Source organism: Pelecanus crispus, chromosome 8 (genome assembly GCF_030463565.1).
Source record: "Pelecanus crispus isolate bPelCri1 chromosome 8, bPelCri1.pri, whole genome shotgun sequence".
Taxonomy (NCBI): domain Eukaryota; kingdom Metazoa; phylum Chordata; class Aves; order Pelecaniformes; family Pelecanidae; genus Pelecanus; species Pelecanus crispus.
The window spans coordinates 21,432,501-21,455,729 of record NC_134650.1 but is presented as its reverse complement, the minus strand read 5'-3'; the positions used below and the strand labels follow the sequence as shown (position 1 = coordinate 21,455,729).

Here is a 23,229-nt window from a genome sequence, read left to right as displayed (position 1 = left end):
CTCAGGCTGGTGGAGGGGAGGCCGGGGGTGGCAGCCCCGCTGACGCCGGCTCAGGCCCCTGCTTCCCACACCTTCGGGGAGCCACTGCTGGCCGAGAGGGGATGGAGCTCTCAGCCAATTGGGCGCTGATCTGAAGCGGGGTGGTGGGGGGGAGGAATTTGCTTCTCCCCCCACCCCTTCCACCTCCGCGCTGGGGCTGTGATTCAGTTCCCCTCCCCCAGCCCACCCCCTCTGCTCAGGAGGCTGACAGCCGGAGCTGTAGCCTGCCGGAGCCCCGGAGCTGTTTTCCAAGCTGTGGATGAGAGACCCAGGGATTTTTTTGCAGCTCCCCAGTGCCTGCTGTGTCCCAGGCCAGACGTGCATGGACATGGAGAGCATCAGCCTCCAGCGATCTGCCTGGAAATGGCAAGTACTGAGTTTGTTTTTGCTCTGTGGCTGGGGCTGGGTCTCTGGGCAGATCCACTACTCGGTGGTTGAGGAGTCAGAGGTGGGAACCGTGGTGGGGAATGTGGCCCGGGACCTGGGCTTGAAGGTGGAGGAGCTGCCAGGTCGCAGGCTGCGCCTGGGCTCGGAGGAGAGCCTGCGCCACTTCGCCGTGCACCTGGACAGCGGTGTGCTGGTGGTGAGCCAGCAGCTGGACCGGGAACGTCTGTGTGGAGCAGCTGCCAGCTGCGTGCTGTCGGTGCAGGTGGTGACAGAGAACCCCCTGCAGCTCTTCCGCCTGGAAGTGGAGATCCTGGACCTGAATGACAACTCCCCAAGCTTCCCCACTGCTCACCGCACCCTGCGTGTTGCTGAGTCTGCCACAGTGGCTGCGCGCTTCCCCCTGGAGAGTGCACAGGACCCCGATGTGGGCACCAATGCCGTGGGCTCCTACCAGCTGAGCCCCAACTCCCACTTCTCCCTGGACGTCAAGCAGCAGCAGGATGGCAAACTCTTCCCGGAGCTGGTGCTGGAGCATGCCCTGGATCGGGAAGAGCAGCCAGAACTGCAGCTGGTGCTGACAGCCATGGATGGGGGAAGCCCAGCCCGCTTGGGCACGGCGCAGATAACGGTCCTGGTCCTGGATGTCAATGACAACGCGCCCACCTTTGACCGCACCATGTACAAGGTGCAAGTCCTGGAAAACACGCCCATGGGGGCCCTGCTCCTCCGGCTCAATGCGTCTGACCCTGATGAGGGCCCCAATGGGGAGACACAGTATTCCTTTGGGGTTCACACCTCCGACTCGGTCCGGAGGCTCTTCGCCCTGGACCCCCACAGCGGTGAGGTCCGGGTAAGTGGGGCCCTGGACTTCGAGGAATCACCTTTCTATGAGATCTATGTGCGAGCCCATGACAGAGGGGTCCCAGAGATGGAGGGCCACTGCATACTGCAGGTGGAAGTAGAGGATGCCAATGATAACCCCCCAGAGGTGCTGCTCACCTCCCTGTTGAACCCAGTGCCAGAAGACACCCCACCAGAGACTGTCGTGGGGCTCTTCAATGTACGGGACCGAGACTCAGGGGCCAATGGGGATGTGAGCTTGGAGATCTCCCCCAATGTGCCTTTCGCCATCAGGTCCCTTCAGAACCACTTCTCCCTGGTCACCCAGGAGAGCCTAGACCGAGAGTCCACCTCACGGTACGTAGTGGAGCTGATCGCCCAGGATGGTGGGTCTCCCACCCTCACCATGACGCTCACTCTACTCCTCAACATATCAGACGTGAATGACAACGCCCCGCACTTCTTGCAGCCCTCCTACGATGCCTTCCTCCCAGAGAACAACCCACCTGGCTCCCTGCTGTGCACCGTCTCTGCCTCGGACCCTGATGATGGGGATAATTCCCGTCTCGTTTACTCCATAGAGAGAGGCCAAGTGCACGGTGCCCCCACCTCTTCCTTCGTCCACATCAACCCTGACAATGGCAACCTCTACGCTCAGCGCACCTTTGACTTTGAGCTGCTGCAGGTTCTGCCGGTCTCTGTGGCTGTGCGGGACTCGGGGTCCCCCCCACTCCATGCCAATGTTACTGTCTACATCTTTGTGCTGGACCAGAATGACAACCCCCCCACCATCCTGCAACCTGCCAGTGACAGTGACATCCCAGCACCCCAGAAGCTCCCGCTGTCTGCCCCACCGGGCTACCTGGTCACCAAGGTGACAGCAGTGGATGCAGATGCTGGGCACAATGCCTGGCTCTCATACCGACTGCTGCCACAGTCCACCGACCCCTCCTTGTTCCACGTGTCACTGTACACTGGGGAGGTGCGGACGGCGCGTGCCCTCCAGGACACCGACGTGGCAGCGCAGCAGCTCATTGTCCAGGTGACGGACAATGGCGACCCACCGCTCTCCACCACTGTCACCATCACCGTGGCCCTGGAGGAGGTGGCCCTGGAGGAGACCTACAAGCCTCGGGATTTCCTGGCTGGTGCCAAGGAGAAGCCGGACCTGACCCTCTACCTGATCATCGCGCTGGCAGCTGTTAGCACTGTGGCACTTTCCACCGTCACCCTCCTGGCCGCCCGATGCCTCCGGCGCAGAGCCCGTGCAGCCGCCTCGCCCTGCTGCTGCTGCTGGCTCAGCGAGTCGCCCTCCCGAGACTTCTTCAAGCACTCCAGCCCCAAGCTCCAGCTCAGCTCCGACGGCACGCTTAAGTACATGGAGGTCACCCTGCGACCCACCGACTCCCAGTCCCAGTGCTACAGCACCTGCTTCTCCCCCGGCTCCGACCGGAGCGACTTCACCTTTCTGCGGCCTTGCCCGCCCCCCGCGACCCTACCGAGGGAAACCGGGGCTTTCCTCTCCGCTACCGGTACGCTGCGGGACCCCGGCCAGGTGAGAGCCTAGGGGCAGGGGCAGGCGGTGCCGGGGCGGGGCTCGCCGGGCGGCCGGACCGCGCCTTCCCCCCGCGGCCGTCCTCGCTGCCCCTCCCCGCCCCGGCGCGAGGGGCGCGGGGCCGCCGGCGCTCGGGGAAGCGCCGCAGGTTCGCGCCGCGCGGCAACCGCCCGCGGGTTGCGATTGGCGCCGGTGTTGCTGTCCTGGGAAGGGAGCGCGGCGATTGGAGGAGCGGCGCGGCGCTCGGAGCCAATAGCGAGGCGGCTGCGCGGATCCCCGGCGCCCCCCGCCCCCGTCGAACCGCGTCCGCCCCAAACAATGAATGGGAGCGGCGAGCGCTGAGCGCGGCCCCGGAGCGCGGCGGGCATCGCTCCCCTGCCGCCCACCCGGCAAGGATGCCGAGGGCAGGGAAAGCAGGCAGGTCCCTGGGGCTGCCGCGTGTCTTCTCTTTCTGTTTGTTCTTGCACAGCTCCTCTGCTCAGATCCGGTACAGCATCCCCGAGGAGCTCACCCGGGGTGCCTTCGTGGGCAATATCGCAAAGGACCTGGGCACTGATGTGGCGAAACTGGCGGCAGCTAATCTGCAGGTACTGTCCGATTCGGATTCCCAGTACTTCTCGGTCAATGTGAACACTGGTGTTATAATGGTCAGTGAGCGGATAGACCGGGAGCAGCTCTGCGGGCAGAACCCCCGCTGCTTTCTCCACCTGAAACTTGCCATTGAGAACCCAGTGGAGTTTTACCGCATTGAGGTGGAGATCCTGGATATCAATGACAACCCCCCGGAGTTCCCCAGTGATGAGGTTTCCTTGCGCATCTATGAGCTGGCGTCCCTGGGTGCTCGCTTCCCCATCCAGCCTGCCCAGGACCCTGATGTGGGCACCAATACCTTGCAGACCTATCACCTGAGTGCCAATGAGAACTTCAACCTCAACGTGAAGGCACGCACAGATGGTGGGAAGTTCCCTGAGCTGGTGCTGGAAAGGGCCCTGGACCGGGAGCTCAGAGCTTTCCACCACCTGGTCCTGACTGCCGAAGACGGGGGCTCTCCCCCGCAGTTCAGCAAGGCACGCATCACTATTCAGGTCCTGGATGCCAACGACAACCACCCGGTCTTTGACAGACCATCATATGGAGCCTGCTTGGTGGAGAACTCGCCGCTGGGCACCCTCGTGGTGAAGTTAAATGCCACTGATGTGGATGAAGGGCCCAATGGAGACATCCGCTACTCCCTCAGCAGCCACAACTCAGCTGCTTTACACCAGATCTTTGCCATCGATGAGCAAACTGGGGAGATTCGCGTCCAGGGCAACCTGGACTTCGAGGAGGCGACAGTGTATGAGATCGAAGTGGAGGCCAAGGACAGGGGATCGCCCACGATGGAGGAGCACTGCAGCGTAGTGGTGGAAATCACTGATGTGAATGACAACGCCCCCGAGGTCGTTCTTACCTCCTTCTCTAGCTCCCTAAGCGAGGATGCACCCCCGGGCACAGTGGTGGCTGTGATACACGTTAGAGACAGGGACTCTGGTGAGCAGGGCAAGGTCCAGTGTCAGGTGTCTCCAGATCTTCCCTTCCAGCTGCGTAAGGACTATGAGCACCAGTACTCGCTGCTAACCAGCACTCGTTTGGACCGGGAGCACATTGCTTACTACAATGTCACCATCTCTGCCTCGGACCTGGGCAGTCCCCCGCTCTCCCGCCACACCGTCTTGCCAATCGCCCTCGCAGATGTCAATGACAATGCGCCCCAGTTTGAGCAAGTGTTCTATGAAGTGCTGGTGGCAGAAAACAACCCGGTGGGCAGCGTGCTGGTTACAGTCTCTGCTGCTGACCCTGACTCAGAGCAGAATTCCTGCCTCTCCTACTCCATCCTGCGAGCTGGTGGGACAGATCCAGGCCTGGATCCGACTCGCTACCTCTCCATACATCCTACAAGTGGGCAGGTCTCTGCCAAACTCCCCTTTGACTATGAGCAAACCACCTATCTCCAGTTCCACGTGGAGGTCTCTGATGGTGGCTCCCCAGCCCTGAGGAACAGGACACTGGTTCATGTTTTTGTAGTGGACCAGAATGACAATGCCCCACGGGTGCATTTCCCCAGGGCTGGGGAGGACTCCGCTCCCCAGTTGCGAATCTCCCCCTCCACCGCCCCTCCTGCTCTCATCACCAAGGTAGTGGCAATAGATGCGGACTCGGGGCGCAATGCCTGGCTCTCCTACCACCTTGTGGAAGCCACAGACCCAGGGCTTTTCAGTGTGGCCCTGCGCTCCGGGGAGATCCGGATCACACGGGCCCTGCAGGAGACGGATGCCTCTGCACATGAATTGCTGGTCGTGGTCCGGGATGCTGGGGAGCCCCCGCTCTCCACAGCCGTCACACTGGTGGTGCTGGTGGAGGAGAAGGGCCCAGAGGCCTTGCAGGGCTCCAAGGCTCGGGCCGCTGATGGTGGGAGCTTACCCACGATTACACTTTATCTGATTGTGTCCTTAGTGCTCATCTCCACCGTCTCACTGGTGGGACTGGCAGCACTGGGCATGCGGTGCCTCCAGCGGGGCTCTGCATCTGCCAACCATGGCTGCTGTGTGGAGACCGTGAACACGCTTCAGGCCCCTCCCAGCCATATTTTTGGGCACTTGCTCTACGAGCCTAAGCAAGGGGACACGGTAATGGGCGTCCAGGTGACAGCCACGGCACCCCCCGCCCCGCGTTACCGCTCCTGCTTTTCGCCGGTCTCAGACATCAGCGAGTTCATGTTTGTGAAACCCTCTGCGGGTCCCGCCGGTGTCAACCCGCCGGATCCCACCCTGTGCAGCGAGGTGAGCTCGGGAGTGTGTCCCCCAGCCTGACCGCAGCCCCGGCGTCTGCGGGGCTCCACACTGGAGCGACTCGGGATGCGGCACCCCCAGCCGGCTTTGGGGAGGGGGTGCCCGCTCCCAGCAGCCGGGCAGGGCGGAGCGGGGGTTCCCGCTGCCGGGAGTCCCCAGCGCCCTCCCGGCGCTGCGGGGGAGGAGTGGTTGCAGGGTCGGGGAGGGGGAGCTACGCTGTGCGTATTTTGGGGCAGGCGGCGGCGGAGGAGGGAGAGGAGGAGGAGGGAGAGAAAAAGGAGGAGGAGGAGGAGGAGGGGGCTGTGGAGAGACGTAAAACTGTCACTCGGTCCATCCCCTCCGCTCGCCGACTTTGTGTGCCTCTGCGTGCCGAGGAGCGGCTCAGCCGGCCGGACTGCCATCGCCTCCCCCCGCCCCCTCCATCCCTCCCTGCCCGGCTCCGGCGGCGGTTTCCTCCCTGCGCAACCCGCTCGGACGCCCCCGGGGCGCCGGGGTTCCGGCGCGGCGGCGGCTCCCGGGGCCGGCAGCGGGGGCGGGGAGGCGGGGGAGGCTGCGCGGAGCCGCTGCCGCTTCCCTCCGCTCCGTGCTGCTCCGCTCGCACAGCTGGCACGGGATGCTCGGGGGACGGAGTTTGCCATGGCAGCTCCCGCTGCTGCTTGCAGCCCTTTCCTGCCTGCCGGCTCCCAGCAGCACCCAGCTCCGCTACTCCGTGCCCGAGGACCGAGAGCCAGGCTCCTCGGTGGGCGAGCTGGCCAAGGACCTTGGGGTAGAAGTGCGGAGCCTGGCCACCCGCAACCTGCGCCTGGTGAGTGAGGGTGGGCAGCAGCACTTCCAGGTGGACCTGGCAGCGGGTGTGCTGCTCCTTGACAGCAGGCTGGACCGGGAGGCATTGTGCGGGCAGAGCCCCACATGCTCCCTGCACCTCCAACTTGTCATGGAGAATCCCCTCCAGCTCCACCGTGTTGAGGTGGACGTCCTTGACGTGAACGACAACGCACCCCAGTTCTCCAAGCAGGAGGTGGTCTTGGAGATCACTGAGGTAGCCAACCCTGGGACTCGGCTACCCTTGGAGGTAGCAGAAGACCCGGATATGGGCTCCAACTCCATCTCCACCTATGAGCTCAGCCCCAGTGAGCATTTCACCCTGACTATCAACATGAGAGGAGATGGCATTAAAATGCCTGAGATCGTACTTGAAAAAGCACTGGATAGAGAGAAAGAGGCTGTTCATCACCTAACACTGACAGCCCTGGATGGAGGGAATCCGGTGAAATCTGGCACTGCCAAGGTTACCATCCATGTCCTGGATGCAAATGACAACCCTCCTGTCTGCAACCCACCGATATCCAAGGTACATCTGGAGGAGAACGTGCCAGTGGGCACTCTGGTCACCAAGTTGAATGTCACTGACCTGGATGAAGGTCCCAACGGGGACGTGGAATATTCTTTCAAAACTAGCAATAACGCACCTGGTAAATTCACCAAGCTGTTCTCCTTAGATCCCCAAACAGGCGAGATCAGAACAAAAGGCCCGCTGGATTATGAGGAATCCAGTGCTTATGAGATTGCGGTTCGAGCCAGGGACAAGGGATCCCCAGCCATGGAAGGACACTGTCATCTGCGAGTGGAATTAATCGATATCAACGATAACAGCCCAGAGATTGTGCTGACCTCTCTCTCCAGCCCAGTGCAGGAGGATGCAACCCCTGGCACTGTGATTGCCCTCATTGGTGTTAAGGACAGCGATTCTGGTGACAATGGGCAGGTCCGTCTGCAGATAGCAAAAGAGCTCCCATTTAAACTGGTGTCGTCTTTTAAAGAGCATTTCTCGCTGGTCACAAATAGTCCCCTTGATCGGGAGAAGGCCAGTGGATACAACATCACGGTGAGGGCTGTGGATTCAGGGTCCCCACAAAGGGCCACACAAAAAACCTTTTACCTCCGAATTGCTGATGTGAATGATAATGCGCCAAATTTCTCCAGCCCTTTTGATACAGCTCACGTTCCGGAAAACTCCCTTCCTGGAACTTATGTTTTTTCAGTGTCAGCATCTGATCCTGATGAGGGTAGCAATGCCAAGCTGTCTTACTCCATCCTGCACAATGGGATGCAGGATGTACCCATCTCAACCTACTTCCGAATAGACCAGGACAACGGCACCATCTACACTGTGAGAGCTCTGGACTATGAGCAGGATAAGGTGTTCCAGGTGCCTGTAGAGGTGAAGGATGCTGGGTCTCCTGCGCTGAGTAGTACTGCTGTGGTCCATGTGTTTGTCCTGGATGAGAACGACAATGCCCCCACCATTGTCTACCCATCTGTCCCCAAGGGCTCTGCCTTTCACCAAACCATCCCAGCCTTGGCAGAACCTGGCTATCTGGTCACCAAAATTGTAGCTGTTGATGCTGATAGTGGCCATAATGCCTGGCTGTCCTACCAGCTGCAGGAGACCGCTGAGGCTTCGCCTTTCCAAGTGGAACGCCGCTCTGGAGAGATAAGGGTTACACAGGCTCTCAGGGAGTCAGAAGATCCCCACAGGCTGGTGGTTGAAGTGAGGGACAATGGAACGCCATCTCTTTCGGCCTCTGTGGTAATAGTAATTTCTCCAGAGGAAAACAGTGTGCAGGACTTCTCCAAGTCCTTGGACCTCCCAAAATCTTCTCCCAAGGATACCAACCTAACGCTTTACCTCATCATCTCCTTGGTGTCCATTTCCCTTGTGTCCTGCGTGATGTTTGCTGTGGTGGCTGTCCGGTGTCTCAAAGCTGGTGCTGCCAGCTGGACCTTTGCGGGTTGCTGCCGAGAGACTGGCCGCAAGCCCACCTCCCATTTCCGTGGGCAGATGAAGCCAGATGGCTTCATCAAGTACCTGGATGTGGGAGGAGCGGGCTTGACCTCCCAGGCACAGAATTACACCTCTTGTTTGTCGCCTATGTCTGACCAGAGCGATTTCGTCTTTGTAAAACCTTTCAGCCATTCTAGCACTGTGGAGACAGTGGCTGCCTATGAGCAGGTGACCAGCACCTTAGCAAGTCCCTGTGATGGGGTAAGAGATGGGTGTTTCTTACTGTCCTGTCTGCTAAGTGTAATGGTCCGTAATATCCAGGCCAGTTGGCTGTTCTCTGTCTGTCCTTCCATCTAAGAACGTGGCTTCAGGGAATGTGTGTCACGGTCACCTCCTGGGAGATGGCATGTGAAAGGTTTGGCTCGGCTTGATGGAGGTGGGGGAAGGGGCTGGGTGGCACTATAAAATCAAAGGCTGTGTTTGTAGAAGTGGAGAGTTTTCCCTTGGCCCTGTTTGTACTCTTTTCTTTTTAAAGTGATTCTTAGCACAGTCAGGAACATGGGTTTTGGGTGTTTAACTTCTTGATTCTGTTTAACCCCTTTTTTCTGCATGGGATATGGACCATGGCGTGGGAGGAGGTTATCTGAAAGCAAAGTTTGTCGGTGTTTCTTTTGCTCTGTTTTAGAGGTGCATTGTAGAAATTTCTCGTGTTATTAATTACTGATTGCACCCCAGCAAGGGATCATTTTCCAGCTTGGTCATTTTGAGCGAGGGGCTGAATTCACTCTTCAGCACTGAACCTAGTGGCATTTTCCACAAAGATCCTGGTGACCTTATATGCCCTTTGGCTTGCAGAGACCTAGGCAACAGCGAGCTTTGAAAACTTTAGCCACTTGTATTCAGATGTCTAAATATGGGTGTAGGTGACTGTGTTTAGCTCTAGCTTTTATAACTTCGGGATATAAAAAGTAAAGTAATTTTGTGTCATAAATGCCTGCCCTAAATTTGAAAGTGGTAATTACAACAGGAATTCAAAATATAGATTGGGAAGGGCTTATCTAGTGCAGGATTGTGTGTCAGCGTGTGCAAAAATGTGTATCTGAAATCTGGAGGGCAAGTATTTAAACAGTTTGATTTGCGTGCAGCACGGGTACCAGTGGGGCCTTTATTTTAGGGGAGTAATTTATTCTAATGTATTATGTCATAAGAATCGTCAAAGCTGTGGAGAAATTAGTGAAATCACATCTATTAAATAAAAATCTAGGTCAGCTGTACCTGTCTTCACTTTTCCTTAGTAATTGCATTACTCAATTGAAATCAAGCAGAATAATCCTATAAAATTGGTGTTCCACTGTATGGACTACGAACTGCTCATTTCTAAGGTAACTGAGAGAAATGTTGTCCTTTCCAGGTGGCATGTTATCATTCTGGAGTTAATTAAGAAGATTAACCATTTTCGGAAGTATGCATCTTCCAGACAGAAAACAGTTCTGCTATTTAGTGCTCTTCACAAAGGCGTGATTCAAACAGGAATATGCAAGCCTGCTTTGTGTCCTTTCTTATTTACAAAATATCCATTGTCTGATGGTAAAATAACACAGGCAGAAAGCGATATGGGGGCTTACTAATGAAGTTACAAAGTGTGCTGCTGTGTCCTAAGTTTATTGTGTCTCCTAAACAAATAATGCTTTTTTCTTTTGCTGTCGGAAGTTCATTCTTTTCCCTGCAGACAGAAAAATATTGTAATGCTCTGAGGCCACAGCATCTAGGAAAAGTCATTCAAATACAATGTATGAAATCAAGATCTCAGGCAGGCCTTTTTAAGGACAGAAGACAGACAGATCAGGAGTCTGTTATCATTTTACCTGCTGGCATTAAAAGCATCTTTCTCGGTGTCAATTAACTCTGCCACCCCCACCCCCACACTCCTCCAAGCTCATTACTTTGGTACCATTGCTCCAGCTGAATTGATGCTCTTATCAGTTTATTTCATGCTTCATTTCTTTCACAGCCTGGTTTCCTGAGCTGCTTTGGAAGAATATTTGCTGAATACTTTTTGTCATGCTTTTTAGTATTCATACTATTCAGAAATACTCAGGAAAGGGTGCGGGGGAGGGCTTTCTTTTTGTTCTAATTGATTTGCTTTACTTGGAAAGAACATGCTGATATTCCAGACTGAAATAATCCAGGATCCATTCCCTTTCATTTTCAAAGGGAAGAATGGAGGTATTAAAACTCTTCTATTTTCTCTGCAGCAAGCTCAGCCTAACACAGATTGGCGCTTCTCTCAGACCCAGAGACCTGGAACGAGTGGGTAAGTGCCTCTTTCTCCCCATATGTGTCTGGTGAAGGTTTCTTTCCTTTGCATGCCACTGCCAGTGCTGGAAAGTCCTTGACTGGCAGCTCTGAGGATGGGTTCCCTGTTGTTGGTAGAATTGTCCAGCCAAAGAGTCAGAAATAGGGCTGTTTCTGTGTCAGCTCTGTTTGCTGGTGATGTGGCAGCTGTTGTTTGCAATGGTCTGTCTGGTTTTGGTTTCTACAGCTCAAGGAGGACAGTCAGGAACTAAAGGGAGCTCTAGGTGAAGTCTTGAGATGGTTAAAGGACAGGAAAACATGCTTCACAGAGAAAGGCTTCTTCTTTAAAGCAGATTTTTAGCATTTACACTAAATTCTGAGTCCAAAATCTTGATTCCTCCCCCTGCACAGAGGCTGCTGGAAATCACTCTGTGAGTCCCTTTACCAGTCATGGAACCTTGAGCTCTGTGCTGCTGAATTACCTGCTCTGGCTTGAGCACCTAGTGCCAAACCACTGTGTAAGCCCCCATGGCAGCCAGAAGTTGAGTGGATGAGCCCTAGGTCCCCAAAGGCCCCTCTAGAGAAATGTCCCAGCCACATCTAACTCAGCAGGAGCTGGTCCCTCATGAAATGCCACTGTGTGTGCTTTCCCCTGTGGGCTAGTTTGGCTGAATCAGGGTTGGGAGCCCTGGATCCAACTCCATTTGTTGGGGAGTTTGGAGCCTTTCTTGCATTCCTTGGGAAGTGCCATCTCCAGCACAAGGTGGTTCATTAGTTCATCCAGGTGAGCCTTCTGCACACTTCCTACTGGAGTTGGGCAATAGGACAGGGGGAGGCTAAAGAAGAAGAAATTAAACAATGGGTCAGGAGACTTACAGGAAGGAGGTCTCCTAAGGTCTGGTCTTGCTCTCAAAACCATGGCTGAGTTTTTGCCAATTTGCATGTGATGTCAAAAAAATAAGGAGCTCTGGCAGCAGAGCAGAGACCTGCCTCCCAAGTGAGTACCTGTCTCTTGACTGTGCACTCTCTTGCCACTGGCCCAACAAAGCTTGCTTTTCCTGGTCCACAGTGAGAAAGTGTTGACACAAAAATATTGAGCAGGCAGCCTTCACCTCTCCCATCTTTCTTTCTGGTTCATAGGCAGGGGCAGGGATCCTCTTCAGAGGGTGAACTTCCTCGAGTACCATCAGGGTAAGAAAGGACTTAAACTGGGAGTCCACCATCCTCTGTACATACCCCAGCCAGACATTATTGTGTATGAGGAGACTTTATTTAGGATAATTTATATGTGAAAAGATTATCTCTCTTGGGGCATACCCAAGGATTATACCCTTGGAGCAACCAGGAGTAAATTCACATGCTGGCTGGGTCAGGCACCGTATCTCTGTGGAAAAGAGGAGCTCATGCCTCTCTGCTTTGTCATTCCTGGTGGCCACCTGGGCAGCTCCCATGAAGGTTTAAATGGTGCCACAGGGAGTGTTGGGTCCTGGATTTTGGTGTTGGAGTTTGCAGTTAAACATCTGCATCAGCTGGTTGTGTCTGAGTCTTTCCCTGGGTCTGGCTTGATAATTTAGCTTAACAGAAAATTAAGAGACTGCTATAGCTAACTTGTTGCAGCAATTAAACTTTGTAACTGTGCTCTTCTAGCTGACAAATGCAAAATGGAGGGAGGATTTGATGTAAAGTGTATAAAGCATTCCCACTAGAAACCAGCCATGGACTTTAAAACAAGGCTGTCGCTGGAACAGTTTTCTCAGAGCTCTGTTGAATTCCCCATCACTGACAACATTTTAATCAAGAAAAATCTTTCTAACCATTTACGCTCTAGTTCAAATGACAATTAATGGGAAACCTCTGTTAATACAGAAGTGCACCAGAGCAGCTGTAATAGTTTTGCTACAAGAAGTGAGTAAATGAGCCCCATCAGAGCAAGCTCTATTGCTCCCCCTTCTAGCATCACGCTGGAGCTCTTCAAGGCACAGTGCTGATGCAGTACAGACCTACTTAACTCAGTGACAGGGACCTTTTCTCAGGTCATGGGCCAGTGGCCCTCACCCCAGCCCCCAGGCTCTGCCTGTAGCTCTTTACAAGCTCCAGCCCCTTCTCAGTGCCTAAGCTGGAGCAGCAGCACATGGGGTGGGAAGAGAGAGGGCAGAAGGAAAGACAGCCTCAGACTTTGTTCATGGGGAGTTGAACTAGTGTGACATGCTGGTTCTGGTGCACGAGTGGTGATTTTACCCCTGATGATGTGTGACCTGGGTGCCCACGGTAGTCCCTGAAACAGCCACTGGTGGTTTGTGTCAGTGCTGGTTGTAGCACAGGTTCCCATAGCATGGGCTGCCCAGGCTGGTCCCCGGGTTTGGAGAGGGGCTTTGCCCAGGCACAGGCTGGTACTGAAATAACTCAGTGGATTTTAATTCCTGCTGTTTCTCCCCACCTGTCTGTGTGTAGATTCCACATTTGCAGTGAAACAGCTCTTGCTGATTTTTTTTCTGTTTCTTTTATCCTCTTTTAAGTTAAATCAAGGGAGATGTTTTTATTCTAAACCTGTGTTACAATACTAAAGGATGGAAATAGAAAGTGCTGTCATATGTTCAGTGTCCAGCCCTGACATCTCTCTGGTGATAAAACAGGCAAATCCTGGAGAGCAGTGTGTTCCCCATTGTGCTCTTCCCATGCTCTTCCCAGCATTTTGATGTCTGGTGTGTGAATTCCTCAGGCACTGATTGGTACAACGGGTATTAAAGAGAGTGCAAGGGCAGCTGCCTGAGCTCTGCCCACAGTTACTCTTTCCAACGTTTGCTCATGTACAACTATGTCTCCTGCTGACAGGTGAACCTCTCTGGCACCGTGAGCTCTCCAAACTGCAGGGCTCTGCTTGGCACGTGGGGAACACAGGCCACCTCTTAGATGAAAAGAAAAAAAAGTGATGTGCTCTTAACTGCATTTGCCTGACCCAAATTAAATAGCAATAAAGACAAGGCAGCTTAGGCTAGTGGTTTGAATGGATCCCACAGGGAGTCCAGCACTGACCCTAAGCCAGAAAGTAGGCTTAAACCCGTGTTGTGATTTCTGCTTTGCTGTCTTCGTGGGAGTTGGAGAGGGGAACAATCCTGTCTTTTCTCAGCATAGCCCTGTCCACTGAAACAAATCCCACATGTCTCTGGGCACCTGGAACCGGGCAAAACTCAGGGTAAGCTCAGTAAGGCAGGGACCATCTCTCGGTCTTGTACATTGCTGCATTCAGAGCACTGTTATGAGTTCTGGTGCTCATGCTCAGGAAATAAGAGCTCAGACAATATCCTTTGAAAATGTGGGAGTCAGACCTGAGTTAATCTTGTTTGGGAGAAACAGGAGGATAGATTAATTAATTTAATGATCTTTGTATTTTGTTTTCTTAAAAACAAACAAAAAAGCACCCATGCTGTCTCTGGGCAATTGTAAATGAATACAGAATGATACCGAGCAGCAGATGCCATTCCCAGACAAAACAGATCAGTGGCTGTAGTGGAGATTACAGCGATGAATTGTCCAAAGTGGAGTAGACATACAGTCCGGCAGCATTGCAGGACATCCCTATGGGACTGTCAGTGTGGGGTTTCCCTGGGGGGGTGGCGTATGGGGGGGACAACACAGGGACTGGTACTGGTACGAGGGACCAATCTTGTTGCTTTTTCACTAGTCACCAAAGGAACAGAGACGGTGCTTGTGCCCTGCACGTTCATGGTACTTGCCTGACCCTGGTAGCTCTTTGTTTTGATCTCTGTGTGATGGTTTATTCAGGAAAACACCGGGCTTAAGACAGGATTTCCTTCCTGGAGGAGTGGGGAGGATTCTGTGTTGCTTACAGGTGGGCATGGGAGGGTGAGACATCCCAGGCTTAGAAAAGCTAGTACATCCTGGGCAGCTCGTGGGAGGAGTGGGGACAATCTCAGGCCATGTGGGTAGGCTAGAAGGAGATCCCAGGCAGGAGGCACCCCGGAGACTGTGGCAGGGGACTCACAAGGAGGTGGGGAGCAGTGTGGGAATCCCCAGTCACTCTGCGGGAGGGAGGAGCCAAAGCATGCAAGGAAGATATAGAGTGTCACTTCACACACCCTCTCCATTTGTTTTCTCTAATCCTAAATCTCCCTGTGCTACTAGTTTCCAACACTGTTGCAATTCAGCCTCCCTCTCCCAGGTCGAACACAGTTAATAGTGATGTTCGCAGCACTCGCCTGTTCAATAGCATCACGGCCACCCTGTCTGACCCCCGCCATCATCACCCAGGCTGTGCAGAGGGAGGAAGGAGAGTGCAGCAAAAGGGGGTTGCAGCTGGCAGTGGAGGTGCCTGTAGGAAAGCTATGAAGGAAAAGAGGTTTTTTTCATTCTTTGTTTCATTTTCATGCCTGAGCTCCAAGAGTTGGGCTTGCAGGACTACCAACAGCCTGCCTGTGCATGGTGGGGGACAGGGAGGGGAAAAAAGGTGTTCCAAGGATAGTCCTCAAAGCTCTCAGAAGCATTCTTGACATTCAGAGCATGCAGCTACTGCCAAAGGGTGGCTGCAGCTAAGGGGGCTTCTAGTGTGTGTATGGGGTGGTCAGGAGGTCCTGTGTGACAGCAGCACCTCAGTGTACCAGGACACACTCCCACCAAGGGGACCCCATATGTGTGTGTCTGGGTGGGACATCTCAGAGCACACAGCAGCTGGGGCCAGAGGACAGAGGCAGACACGGATGTTCATGGGCTTATGCAGTGTGGGGGCGGATACACAGCAGAAAGACAACTGGCCACAGATGCAGGCTTTAGCATGTCTTTCCTAAAAAAAGATATTTGCTAACCCAGCAGCCACAGGAGTGTTGTAACCTGGTAGGAATTTACATTGCAAGTTTGTGTAACATTATAGTGGATAGAGTAGCAAGTGCTATAAAGCACACCTGCACCAGTGGGGACGTCCAGGAAAACATGGACGGATTTACCTTCTGTCCACTCTTTGATTGAAAATGTTGTGAAAGCCGGCATGTGCTGGGCAGAGGTGCTGGCCACGCTGCAGCCTGCAGCAGTCCTCTCCCTCCCCTCCACTGCTACCGCTGGGTTGCAGAGCCAGGTCCCTGTGACTGTGACCCCTCTGTCCCTCTCATGCCCCACCATGGCTCTTCTGGAATCTTTCCATAGAATTGCAGAAGGGTTTGTGTTGGAAGGGACCTTCAAAGATCATCCACTCAAACCTCTCTGCCATGGGCAGGGACATCTTTGACTAGATCAGGTTGCTCAAAGCCCTTTCCAACCTGACCTTGAACACTTCCAGGGAAGGTGCATCCACAGCTTCTCTGGGAAACCTGTTCCAGTGTCTCACCACCCTCGTTGTAAAACATTTCTTCCTTATGTTCAACCCAAACACTACCCTCTTTCAGTTTAAAACTGTTGCCCCTTGTTCTGTCATGCCAGGCTCTGGTAGAAAGTCTTTCTCTATCTTTCTTATAAGCCCCCTTCTAGTATTGAAAGGCCACAACAAGGTCTTCCTGGAGCCTTCTCTTCTCCAGGCTGAACCACCACAATTTTCTTGGCCTTTCTCCATAGCAGAGGTGTTCCAGCTCTCAGACTGTTTGCATGGCCTCTTTTGGACCTGCTCTCACAGGTCCATGTCTGTCTTGCGCTGGGGACCCCAGAACTGCATGCAGTGCTCCAGGCAGGTCTCAGGAGAGTGGAGCAGAGGGAGAGAATCACCTCCCTTGACCTACTGACCATGCTGCCGGTGATGGAGCCAAGGATACAGTTGGCTTTCTGGGCTGTGAGCGCACATTGCCTGCTCATGTCCCATTTGTCACCCAGCAGTACCCCCATTCCTTCTCCATAGGGCTGCTCTCAATCCCTTCATTGCCCAGTCTGTACTGACATTGGTGATTGCCCCAACCCAGCTGCAGGACCTTGCACTTGGCCTTCTTGAACTTCATGAGATTCACATGGGCCCACTCTTCCAGCCCTTCAAGGTCCCCAGTGTTTCCCACCACAATATCTGCTCTTGCTGCCCTCCTGTGCACCATGGAGTGAGGGCCTCCCTATGCTCCTCTTCTCCATTCCCCACTGCATCTCCAGCCTCCTGCTTTCTCTGAACCCCTCCCCAGCACCACAGTCATCCCACACAGCATCCCAGGCTGTGTCCAGCTCCAAACCAGCAGCAGAACAAGCAGCTTTTGCAATTTCCAGCCTTTCCAGCCACCCATGTGATGACGAGCATTGACAGGCAAGATAGTGGGCCAAGCATGGCTGGTAAGTGAGTCTTTCCCTAGTAGGAGACACCAGTGAGGGCCTTTCTCTGTTGATTTTTATGTAAATGGTAGAAGAGTAGCGTATCAGAAACTTCCACCTGGCCATCGGATCTGGTTGAAGCCACTCAGCAGCTTCCAGAAGCTGGGGTAATTGAATGAGTGTCTGTGCAGCATGGGGGAAATACATTGAAAAAGGGAAAAGGAGACAGTCATCAGGACAGGTGTCACCTGGAGAACATGCAGCTAGTGAGATGTGCACCACAGCTGGTGTCACCATGGTTCATGGGGAAGGCCAGGAGCTCTGGGAGCAACTGCTGGCATTTCTGGGCTGCGCAGGCTTCCCACCCTCAGCTCCTCATTGACAGGGACAAGAGGAGCAGCAGAAATAACTGACACCCTGGGAAGTTTAGGAAATAATTGTAATTCTCGGGTTTCCATCCCAAATGTACTCAAGGGTTGAAGCCAGCAGTGGTATTTGCTTTGCCAGGTGAGGATCCACATGTTTTGCAGGTGAATCAAAAAAGGTACAACAGTCTTTGGGCTAAAATTACTGCTGCTTCTGGCTGGTTTGCATTCATCTGCCTATTCAGGAGCTTGAGTATCAAGTGCTTCCTCCACGGCTCCTGCAGGATGTGGAGCATGGAGCTGCTCTCAGCTGCCACCCCAGGACCTCAGGAAGGTGTGAGTGGAGCCCAGCAGCTTGAAAAATCACAGCATCCTCTGGAAATCCCTTTGGGGTCATTGCTTTGCAGGAACAGCCACAATCTAAGTGACACAGTGCTCTCCTAAGATTGAGAGCTGCTGCGATTTAGTGTGGTCTACAGACCCCTGAGTGAAGGGGGAGTTGTGTTAGTAAAGGGGCTCTGCTCTGAAGGAAGGGTTTTCCCCCTGCCAAAGCTGCTGGGGCTGCAGAGCTCAAATCACCAGCTTGTGCCAGGTCCTGGGAAGCCTCGGAGAGAAGTTACCTTTTTGGGGAGTATTTGAGGTGGTTGGTTGTGCCTGATGATGCAGCCCATGCCAGCCCCCAGCCTGTTTTTGTGTCTTTCACTCAGCAAACACCTCAGAGGAAACCATGGAAACCCAGCAAGGGTCAGACGGTTGCATCTGCCAGGTTTGGGGTTGCCCTGGTGGGTCTTGAAACAGGAGAGGTTGAAGACCACTCAGAAGCTCATGGCTTTAGGTGGGACTGTGGTTTCCTATCAAATGCTGCAGAGAAAATGCTGTTTTAAAGCATTATGAAGCTGCTCAGAGCCTAGCTTTGCTCTGAGCATGGGCTGCAGCCCCATGGTGCAATTTTGGAGTGGGTTTGGGGTGCTGGGACAGGCAGGAGCTGTTTTGATGCCAGGAGCAGGAGTTGTCCCTGGATAACTGCTTTCCTTTCCCCTACTTCTTGCAGAGTTGAGCCAACCCTGGGACTGGAAGCTGAAGGTTTTGTAGTGATGTGTCCTGGTCCCACACCACATCCCCTTCCATAGCCAAGAGACCACAGAGCTGGTCTCCCATGCTGTGCATGATGCCACTGAACACCCCTGCTTGCAGGGTTCACCCTTTTCTCTATTAACTAATTATCCTGGGCCAATAATCCCTTTATCTGCATTTGTCATGGCCCTTGAAGTCTGAGCTACCTGGATCCTGCCAGGCGGGACACAAGTTTGAGAATCTTTTATGGAGAAAGGAAAATATCCTAGCAATGGGATGCATTTCTCATTCTGCAAAGCCCCCAAGAATATCAGGAGTTTCATCATCACAGCGTTATGTATAGAAATGCTATTTTAGGTAATTTAGCAGGTGCTATGTGTATTCATTTAATTTTTCTGTCTCCATCTGCTTCCTGTGCAGCTGAGCACATGCCATGGCTGGCTGCAGAGGCGCAGGGATCCGACAAATAGACACAATAACCTTTTCAAAGAATTTCTCAAAATATCCTTCCCAGCGTGTTTGGGACATGGATGACATGGGCTGGGTGAAATAATACTGGTCTCAGCTCCGGCTCATCCAGGAGGGCTGGAAGAATCCCCGGGAGGGAGGACTGCCCCTGGTCCACATTTTGGAGACATTGTGGCCTTTTGTTCTGCCTCCGCCTGACAGAGCAGCATCCCAGCAGCTCTGTGGCTGGAAGTAATCTTGCCAGTGCTTTGGGAGGCCGCTAATCTTCTGCCTGCTTGCCTGCTAACATTTTTCAATCCCATCTTTGCAAAGTCATGATCTTAAAGCTGGGACTCATCTAGGTCCTCTTCAGCCCTTGTTATTGCATTACAGAAGCGGCAGGGAATGTGCGGAGCTGGGGGAGTGTGGGGGAAGGGCTGGCAGCATCCTCTGTTAAGGAAGGGAGAAGGGCAGGAAATTGTGGCAATTTTGGAGCTGTTTTTGTTTTTTCAGAGGCTGCGGGAGGCTGGCATGGGTGGCAGGACAGAAGGATGCTGGCCCTGGGGCTGCATCCCCAGCTGTGGGGCTGTCCCCCCAGCACGCCTTGAGCGCAGCAGAGGCTCAGCACTGGCAGTGACAGATACATTACCTCTTGCTTGTCACTTTGCCAGCCTGGAAACGCACTGGCTGAGATTTTACTTCTGCTGCTGCCTCTGGCTGGAGCTCTGTGTTGGAGGCGGCGGGGGGGGGGGGGTGGGGGGGGGGTGGGGGGGGTGGGAGTGAGTGGGCAGGGCTTGGAGGAAGCTGGGAGAGAGGAAACAGCAGTGCAGGGGGGTGTTAGGCAGGGGGAGCAGCCCGTGGGGACCAGGAGCTGCCTGGGAATGAGGTTGGTGGAATTGGCTTGAAGATAAGCCCTGGCCCTGGGAGCTGGATGGGGAGGGAAGGGCAGGGTGCTGCCCCAGACAGGCTGCTGGGGGAGGTGATGGGAGGGTGGGAGCAGCAGCCAGAGCTGGGGAGCAAACAGGAGTGAAAGGGGAAGAGGCTGGAGGAGAAACAAACCCCAGCCACATCCTCCTCCCTGGAGCGGGGAAGCCTGGGAGCAGGTGGGGCTGTGGGGCTGTAGGGTGGGAGCAATGCTGGCTGCGGGGCTGCTGCCGTAGGAGCCAGAAAGCCCCAAATGAGAGAGGAGGGAGGATGCTGAGGGTGTCCCAGGACTGGAGGCTTGACAATGTGATGCCCATCTACAAGAAAGGCCAGAAGGAGGATCTGGGGAACTACAGGCCTGTCAGCCTGACCTCGGTGCCAGGGAAGATTATGGAGCGGTTCGTCTTGAGTATGCTCAACAGGCATGTGCAGGTCAACCAGGGGATCAGGCCCAGCCAGCATGTGTTCATAAAAGGCAGGTTCTGCTTGACCAACCTGATCTCCTTCTGTGACCTGGTGACCCACCTAGTGGATGAGGGAAAGGCTGTGGATGTCACCTACCTGGGCTTCAGTAAAGCCTTTGACACTGTCTCCCACAGCATTCTCCTAAGGAAGCTGGCTCCTCATGGCCTCGGCAGGTGTATTCTTCGCTGGGTAAAAAACTGGCTGGTTGGCTGAGCCCAGAGAGTTGTGGTGAATGGAATTAAATCCAGTTGGCGACTTGTCACAAGCGGTGTTCCCCAGGACTCAGTTTTGGGGCCAATCTTGTTTAATATCTTTATCAATGATCTGGATGAGGGGATTGAGTGTGCCCTCAGTAAGTTTGGTCTTTGACACTAAACTGGGTAGGAGCATCAATCTGCTCGAGGGTAGGATGGCCCTGCAGAGGGATCCGGACAGGCTGGATTGACCGGCCAAGGCCAATTGTATGAGGTTCAACAAGGCCAAGTGCCGGGTCCTGCACTTCAGTCACAACAACCCCATGCAACACTACAGGCTTGGGGAAGAGTGGCTGGAAAGCTGCCCAGAGGAAAAGGACCTAGGGGTGTTGGTCGACAGCCCCCTGAACATGAGCCATCAGTGTGCCCAGGTGGCCAAGAAGGCCAACAGCATCCTGGCTTGTATCAGGAATAGTGTGGCCAGCAGGAGCAGGGAAGTGATTGTCCCCCTGTACTCAGCACTGGTGAGGCTGCACCTTGAATACTGTGTCCAGTTTTGGGCCCCTCACTGCAAGACATTGAGGTTCTGGATTGTGTCCAGAGAAGGGCAACGAAGCTGGTGAAGGGTCTGGAGCACCAGTCTTATGAGTAGCAGCTGAGGGAACTGGGATTGTTTAGCCTGGAGACGAGGAGGCTGAGGGGAGACATTATTGCTCTCTCCAACTACCTGAAAGGAGGCTGCAGTGAGGTGGGTGTTGGTCTCTTCTCCCAAGTAGTTAGCAATAGGACAAGAGGAAATGGGCTCAAGCTGTGTCAGGGGAGGTTTAGATTGGATATTAGGAAAAATTTCTTCATGGAAAGGGTAGTCAAGCATTGGAACAGGCTGCCCAGAGAGGTGGTGGAGTCACCATCCCTGGAGGTGTTCAAAAAACAGGTCGATGTGGCACTTTGGGACATGGTTTAGTGGGCATGGTGGTGTTGGGTTGATGGTTGGGCTGATGATCTTAGAGGTCCTTTCCAACCTTAATGATTCCTGGTTTTTACTTTCATTTAGAAATAATCCAGCCCCCAAGCCAGGAAACATGAAATTATTAGTCTACCCTTAATTGGTTTAGTGGTGGATTTGGTAGTGTTAGGTTAATGGTTGGACTGGATGATCTTAAAGGTCTTTTCCAATGTAAACAATTCTATGATTCTATGATTTTATGAAAATCCCCCGGCCAAGCACTGCCCACAGCCCTGCCAGGCACCCCCAGTGTGCTGGGGTCTTGTCAATGTGCTGGGCTGTCCTCTCCATCCCTTGAGGCTCTGACAGCACTGCTGTGGAACAAATAAAATTCTTCAGTTTGTTGTGGTGCTGCTACAGCTCATGTTTCCAGCTGCAGAGCGAGGAAAACAATTTTTCAGGAATCCACCCGGCAGTTGTGCAAATAAATGTTTGCAAGGCTTTCAGCTGCCATAGTGACGAGCTCCATAGCAACCCTGCAAGGAAATGAATAATCTGTGCTCGAAGTGAAAGTTGAAAAGGGATGTGGTGCCACAAAATAGCCAGTCAGCAAACCATCTGGGTCTACCCTGCACCGCTTGGGCAGGTGCTTGTGGAAGCCCTTGGTAATGGGTCAGCCTCACGATGCAGCATGCCATGGGGCTGTGTCAAGGCTGCAGGGCAAGCCTTTTGTTTTAGCATTCCCTGATTTCCATGTACCCAGGTTTAATGAAGGTGTTTGCAGGTCGTGCACTGGCACTGCACCTGCCTCTGCTGGCACAGCCCTGTCCCATGCTGCGTGTCCACCATGCCCTGAGCCCCCTAAGATGCTGCATCACTGGGTTTGTCTCAAACGTGGGTTTGCTTCCTTCCCTCCAGTCCTAGCTGTGCTGGAAACGTTCCCAAAAATGAAAGCCAGCTCTTCTCTGAGCTTTGAAGTGTGGAGTAGAATTGAACAGAGAAAAAAAAATGTATCCTATGGGGGATGTATTTTTAGAAAAAAAGCTATTGAGTCAACAGCATTTGTATTAAAACCAGCGAGTCCTTGGAGTCATTTCCATAGGAACCAGCCCTCCCATTCCGGGCAGCCTACCTGCAGCAGCGCCCAAGGCTGCAGCTGAGCGGGGAGCAGTGCTGCAAGGGTGGGCTCCAAGGTCTGCCCGCCCCAGGCAGGGGGAGCAGGGCAGGACAGGCTGCTCGCTGTTCAGTCAGTGATTCACAGCTCTGATTCACAACTCTATGCTATAGCCATGGAAGACGGCCAGATCTGGTCATCAGCTGTGTGCCTTTTTCCAATGCAAGAAGTTATTTTTGGGCATTTTTAAATTACAGCACTTGTTTTTTTTCTGTGCCTCTGAATTCTGGATGATTGCACTGCAAGTAATTGAGGCACTTGAATTTCCTGCTTAGAGAATTGAGCTCAATACCATTTTTTTGCAACTCTAAGGCATTTCTAAAATAGCTTTTTGGTGTGTTTTCATGGGGAGCAGGCACACACTTTTGGGGCTGTTCGTCAAAAATTTGGGAACACTAGGTGCAGTAGATTTGCAGAAAAGGACCTGGGGGCCATCAGGTTGAACATGAGTCACCAATTCATCCTTGCTGTGATGGAGACCCACTATATACTGGGTTTTACTGGTAATATTGTAGTAAGTGGGTCAAGAGAAGAGATGGTTGCCCTCAATTCGGCATTTACAGGACCACACCTGGAGCACCGTGCCTGGTTTTTGGGCTCCCCACTGCAACAAAGACATGGCCATATGGGATCCACCAAAAAGATCAGAGGTCTGGAGCCCATGGCAGGGGAGAGGCTGAGAG

The 23,229-nt window shown here is 53.6% G+C and overlaps 3 protein-coding genes across 3 annotated transcripts in view; all 3 read left to right on the top strand.

Annotated features, from left to right (window-relative positions):
* The first annotated feature begins 367 nt into the window (after positions 1-367).
* Positions 368-2,833, top strand: LOC104029854 (protocadherin gamma-C5-like). The gene has a single exon (XM_009481351.2). The coding sequence runs from the start codon at positions 368-370 to the stop codon at positions 2,831-2,833; it is 2,466 nt and encodes an 821-aa protein (XP_009479626.2).
* A 383-nt stretch (positions 2,834-3,216) lies between these two features.
* Positions 3,217-5,670, top strand: LOC104037363 (protocadherin gamma-C5-like). Its single transcript, XM_009491284.2, has one exon. The coding sequence runs from the start codon at positions 3,217-3,219 to the stop codon at positions 5,668-5,670; it is 2,454 nt and encodes an 817-aa protein (XP_009489559.2).
* Positions 5,671-6,262: 592 nt separating this feature from the next.
* Positions 6,263-23,229, top strand: part of LOC104029284 (protocadherin gamma-C5-like) — a 27,390-nt gene continuing 10,423 nt past the window's right edge. The window contains exons 1-2 of the mRNA XM_075715645.1: positions 6,263-8,695; positions 10,690-10,748. Coding sequence (XP_075571760.1) covers positions 6,263-8,695; positions 10,690-10,748 — 2,492 coding nt within the window. The remainder of the gene's footprint in view (positions 8,696-10,689; positions 10,749-23,229) is intronic.

Bases quoted from the DNA above. Each gene is read 5' to 3' on its own strand.
- LOC104037363 (XM_009491284.2), top strand. From the start codon at position 3,217: ATGCCGAGGGCAGGGAAAGCAGGCAGGTCCCTGGGGCTGCCGCGTGTC.
- LOC104029854 (XM_009481351.2), top strand. From the start codon at position 368: ATGGAGAGCATCAGCCTCCAGCGATCTGCCTGGAAATGGCAAGTACTG.